Source organism: Rutidosis leptorrhynchoides, chromosome 7 (assembly GCF_046630445.1).
Source record: "Rutidosis leptorrhynchoides isolate AG116_Rl617_1_P2 chromosome 7, CSIRO_AGI_Rlap_v1, whole genome shotgun sequence".
Taxonomy (NCBI): Eukaryota; Viridiplantae; Streptophyta; class Magnoliopsida; order Asterales; family Asteraceae; genus Rutidosis; species Rutidosis leptorrhynchoides.
In genome coordinates this window covers 167,242,208-167,247,818 of record NC_092339.1, presented here as the reverse complement: position 1 = coordinate 167,247,818, position 5,611 = coordinate 167,242,208, and the positions used below count along the sequence as shown (strand labels likewise).

Sequence of the window (5,611 nt, the reverse complement as noted above, 5' to 3'; positions counted from 1 at the left end):
GTCATTTATCCCCAAAAATCCCTCCCTTTTCGTCTAAGGATGTGAAATATGCAGATACCTTTTCTTCTATAAAAAATAATGGTGATACCTTTGCTTCAAAATTATCATCTTCCAACCTTAACCTTGATTCTGAGCAATGTCTTGATAATAACTGTAAGGCCTCTTGTGAGAAAATAAAAGCTTAATGTCGTGGCAAAGAAGATGCACAAGCTTCTGTGCACAACCACAAAACTGATTTCAAAGGCTCCAAAGTTAAATCGACACAAAGCAAATGGGTCGAGCAGGCCCGTGTACTTTCAGATTGTTTCGATACGGAGAGCGAAATTAATCACGTAGTCGGACAAGAGGCAAATTCCAAGAAGATCAAAAGCAGTGGAAAAATATTTGGGGCGACAAAACTCACCTATAAAGAAGAGTTGCAAAACTTTGATGTTATAATGTCCAACATGGCGGATGACAAACTTTTCGTTAATTCTCCCAAACAATGAGGATCGCTTCGTGGAATACTCGGGGCCTCGGTAACAAGTTGAGAGGTCGAATGGTGGGTATGCTTGTTAATCTCTTTCAAGTCCAATTTATTGCAATCCAAGAGACTATGGTACAAGGGGTTTCACAACCTGTTTTAAACGAAGTTTGGAAACATTACTAGTACGATGCGGTTCAAGTAAGTGCTACAGGTAGATAGGGCGGCTTGGTGTCCATATGGTGTACTGACTTTTTCTCTCTTGTAAAATGATGGTTGTAAAATGGTGGTGTAAGAAGCATTTAATAGCCACTATTATGAGGTATAACGACTCTAATAACCTTATTCTTATCGTTAATGTATACGCTCCACAACAAGAGTATATTAAAAAGGTTGTTTGGTCTCAATTAACAAGAATTGCTCGTAATTGGCCGGGCCCTTTATGCTTTTTGGGCGATTTTAACGCGGTGTGTTCACCGGAAGAAAGACTTCGTGAAATCATCGATTTTAATAGTATTGACTCTTTCAATAATTTTATTTCAAATGCGGGTTTGATCGATCAGTTACTAGTTAATGACGAGTTTACGTGGGAAGGGCCTCTCGGGAAGTTCTCAAAAATTGACAGAGTATTTATCAACGCCCATTGGGCTAACTTATGGCCCAACGCCATACTTCAATCGGGCCAACCTGATAAATCCGATCATAAGCCTATCATTTGGGGGGAAAAACTATGTTATTGAGGTCCCAAAACTTTTAGATTCAACAACACCTAGTTATCGAAAGTTGGGTTTTTGTCCATGTGTGCAAATGTGTGGGATTCGTATTCTACAGAAGGGTGGGCGGCCTTCGTTATTGAAAAAAATTTACGCCTGCTAAAGGCTGATATCAAAACCTGGAACACAGCTCACCAAGATGAGCTCTCTGTCGATTTAAAAAGTATTGAAACAGAAATCAAAAGGATCAAGCTTTGTTACACACAACGTGACTTGGATGCTGGCGAATTGAATGATTTGGTTAACTTAAAGAAACTTAAGAAGAAAGTTCAAACTCGATTAGATTCAAAGCATAGACTTCATTCACGCTTCCAAAGGTTAAAATTGGGAGATAAAAACTCCAGGTTTTTCATCTTGTATTAAAGATCAAACAACAATCTTCCTATATTACGGGAATGCAAATCGATAACTCGTGGGAGGAAGATCCCTGCACTGTTAAAGAATACGCTGTCAAATTCTTTGAATCTCTTTTCGCTAAACAAATCGGTTCTGGTTCACTCACTGAGACCGAATGGGTTGATTTAAACATGGCATATATCTCAGCCCAATCTTGGTCCAATCTTGAAGCTCTTTTCACTTCAAATGAAGTACAGGAGGTTATCAATGCCTTCAACGGTAATAAAACACCGGGTCCGGACGGGTTCACCTTGCAATTCTTCAAGAAATCTTGGCACTTCTTGGAAGACTAAATTATGGACGTTTTTGAGCAATTCCATGTTAACCCCTCTTTTCCAAAAGGTTTTAACTCTTCTTTATAGTGTTGATCCCTAAATCAAATTCGGCGAAAAGTATTGATCAATTGAGACCCATTAGTCTTATCAACGCCACGTAGAAGATTTTAGCTAAGACGCTGCTAATAGACTAAAGTCGGTTATCTCGACCATTATTAGTGAGAATCAAAACGGGTTCGTACCTTCAAGACTTTTAATGGTTGGAGTTATGGTCGTTAATGAAGTGGTACACATGGCTAAAAAGAAAATGCGCCCGATTATCCTCCTAAAAATCGACTTCTCAAAGGCCTATGATTGTGTGTCCCATGAATTTTTGCTGGTCGTTCTTGACAAAATGGGTTCGGTGCAAAGTTAATTTCTTGGATAAAAGCTTGTATTTCCAACATCAAATTTTCAGTTCTTTTGAACGGCTCGCCTTCCCGCGAAAGTAACATGAATCGAGGTTTGAGGCAAGGCATCCCTTATCGTCTTTCTTGTTCATTATTGTGGCGAAGGTTTTGAGTAAACTTCTTTCTTTAGACTTGTCGAAAGGGTTATTGAATGGTTGTCACTTTGGTAATGGGTTGAACGTTAACCATTCTCAATTTACGGACGACACCATCATTTTTACACATCCCAAATTCCATGAATTAAATCGAATCAAGCACATCTTGCATCTTTTCTTCAAATTATCCGGTCTTCAAATGAACGCTATCAAAAACACTATGTATGGTATTCATATTTCTAGGGAAGATATGATCTCTTATTCGGCCATTTTTTATTGTAAAGTTTGTGTGATGCCCCGTCCAAAACCTTTATGGTACGGATCATTAACAACAGGTCCATTACATGGTATAACATTACATGCTGTTTTAAAACAAAGTTTTGCATTCATAAAAAGATAACGTTTTCCCAACGACAAATGTTTAACAAGAGTAACATGCTTCTACGGATAGAAAGCATTAATATAAGTATGTGACACTTAGGTCGTTACAAACCATAGTTCAAATAAAACATAAGTTGTGAATGCAAAAATAAAAGTTTCATGATTGAGACATCTCTAAGAAATGCAGCGGATGTCTAACACAGCAAGTCTATAACAGCAGTCTATTACAGTGGAAGCAAACTCGTCTAAGCACCTGAGAAATAACATGCTTAAAAAGTCAACACGAATGTTGGTGAGCTATAGTTTTATTGTATTCAATAATGTAATGTAGACCACGAGATTTCGTATTCGAAACAGTATGAAAAGTATATGCTTAACCGTGGGCACTTGGTAACTAACTTAACGTAAAATAATATTTTACCCCCTAAAAGTACACTTGGCGAATGCGTTAAAATAGACGAAGTATTAAACACCCGTTAAATGCTAACGCAACTAGCCCGAGTGGGGATGTCAAACCCTATGGATCCATATCTAAGATTCGCGTCTACTGGTTCATAAACCAATAGTTAAACGTTACCGAGCTAATGGAAAAATTTGTGCCGTTATATCTGATATCGCATATTTTATACGCATTTTTCTTAGCGATATCGGGTACATTTTGGTCCTTTTGGATACGATTTGGAATTATTTCGGTGAAAGTTGTGAAAAGTTTGAGTTCCAAGACCAAGGAGGTTAATTTTGAAGTTATTTGATGGTTTTGGGTGATTTTCGATGTAAACGAGTGAAAGGGTTTGGTCCGATTCGAATTTTGGTGTTTGTATTAAGTTTTTCAGCTCATTTCAGCAAAAATGACATGGAGCGCCGCTCCAAAACATGGCGCGCCGCGCCATTCCACATAAAATACAGTTCGAGCGTTTTAAAAAGGCAGATTTCAGCTCACCAGTTAAATGGCGCGCCGCGCGAGTAAGGGCGCGCCGTGCAGGTTCTTAACCGGGTTCAGAATTGCACCTATTTAAAGCCCGAAAATTACCCTAATTTATCATTATCGTATCCAGATGAATTCTAGCAGCTTTTTGACGAACTTAGGTGATTTTTGGGGATTTCCAAGGTCATTCTAAGGTATCAATCATTCCGGAAACAAGTCTCGATTCGTTTATCTTTCAGGATTCAATCATTGATTAGGTTTATCCCTTGTCATAAACAATGAATTTCTCTATTACTTTATTTGTGATTTTTATTGTTGCCATGATTATTGGCTAAGTTCTTTAATGTTTGTCTAGATTTAATAACCTATGTATTGGATGCTACTTATCAGTTGTTTGATTAATTTATGATGATTTGATGTTTGAATTAAAGAACCATTCTTATTGAAGCTAGACTTTTCGATTCAATTGGTTGTGTACTTGTTTGATAGGACGAGAGTTCATTAATTTAGTGCATTAATTTACAATTGGTTTGTCTTAATTGATTGTTTGCTTACTCGTAGACGAGAGTAAATTGAATTCAAAAGGCTAGACGAAATAGGGGTGAATTATGCGCAACGAGAGTTGGTGTGATTGTGATTTGAATCTTCATCTCAGTTGAACTGTTTAGTCACAATTAGGAGGTCTTAGGCTACGGGGAATTCCATGTCGTGTAATCTTAATTGAAGTGTTTGCGCTGGGGAATTCCAGGTGAACCGACTAGATAATTCACATAAATTAGATAATAACTGGGGTTTAATCTAAATGCATCCAATACTAGGTGAAAAAGGTCTAGACAAGCATTCATTTTTTTTTCTAATTGTTTACAACTATCTTATTTTACTCGTTTGTTTGCTTTAAAGCTTAAAACTGAAAACACCAAAAATATTGTTCAATCTTGTTATTAATTAAAGCTATCTTTGATTTTGGCTAATCGTTAAATAGCCAACCAAACAAATTATCTCGTAATTCAATTTTCTAGATTTAACTTAGTTTAATTCATTAGTTACAATCTTAATTTTCACGTCTAAACTGTCCTTGGAACGATCTTGGATTTACCAACTTTATACTATTGCACGATCGGGTACACTGCCCGTTAGTGTGTAGTAAATCTTTAAACCAGTTTTTCCCATTATAAATAATAGACGCGATTTCACACATCAAGTTTTTGGCGCCGCTGCCGGGGACAGTTGTGTCAAAAATTAAGATTGTTATCTAATTGTTCTTAGTTTAGTTTAGTTATAGTTTATTATTTCTTTTTGTTATTCTCTAGTTGAATCGGTGAGTTTAATCAGTTGTTAGTTGTGATTTCGCAGGTAACAGGTAGTGCATGCCACATACGCGTTCTTCTAATTCTCCGATTCTTCAACCATTTGCAGAACCCGAAAGAGAGTTATTCAGAGCGTTAAGTCACGAACAACAGTCCACAGTGGATTCATCTTTTTCTTTAAGTGCTAATATAATTAAATTGGGAAGTAGTTCTGAGATTGTGGTGCCCGATACACCACCTGAAATCAGAGAAGAAGAAGAATCTTACATCTCCTTAGATCTTTCCGAGACTGAAGATATGGCGGACCAAGAATAACCACCTCGTCCTCAGACTATGGCACAAAAGTTGAAGGCCACACGAGGGGGCCAAGGCAATTCGATTACTCAACCGAACATCACTCAGCCTTTTCAAATTACAGGGCCGATCCTGAATTTGATTTCTTCTGGTTGCCGATTTTATGGCAAGGATACTGAGGATGCTAACGAGCATCTTCGTAATTTTAATGATGTTTGCAATTTGTTTAAGTTGCATGAGGTTGCCGATACTT

General features: G+C 37.4%; 1 protein-coding gene across 1 annotated transcript; it reads left to right on the top strand.

Annotated features, from left to right (window-relative positions):
• Positions 1-735: 735 nt before the first annotated feature.
• Positions 736-1,203, top strand: LOC139859770 (uncharacterized). Its single transcript, XM_071848543.1, has one exon. The coding sequence runs from the start codon at positions 736-738 to the stop codon at positions 1,201-1,203; it is 468 nt and encodes a 155-aa protein (XP_071704644.1).
• Positions 1,204-5,611: the final 4,408 nt, after the last annotated feature.

Bases quoted from the DNA above. Each gene is read 5' to 3' on its own strand.
- LOC139859770 (XM_071848543.1), top strand. From the start codon at position 736: ATGGTTGTAAAATGGTGGTGTAAGAAGCATTTAATAGCCACTATTATG.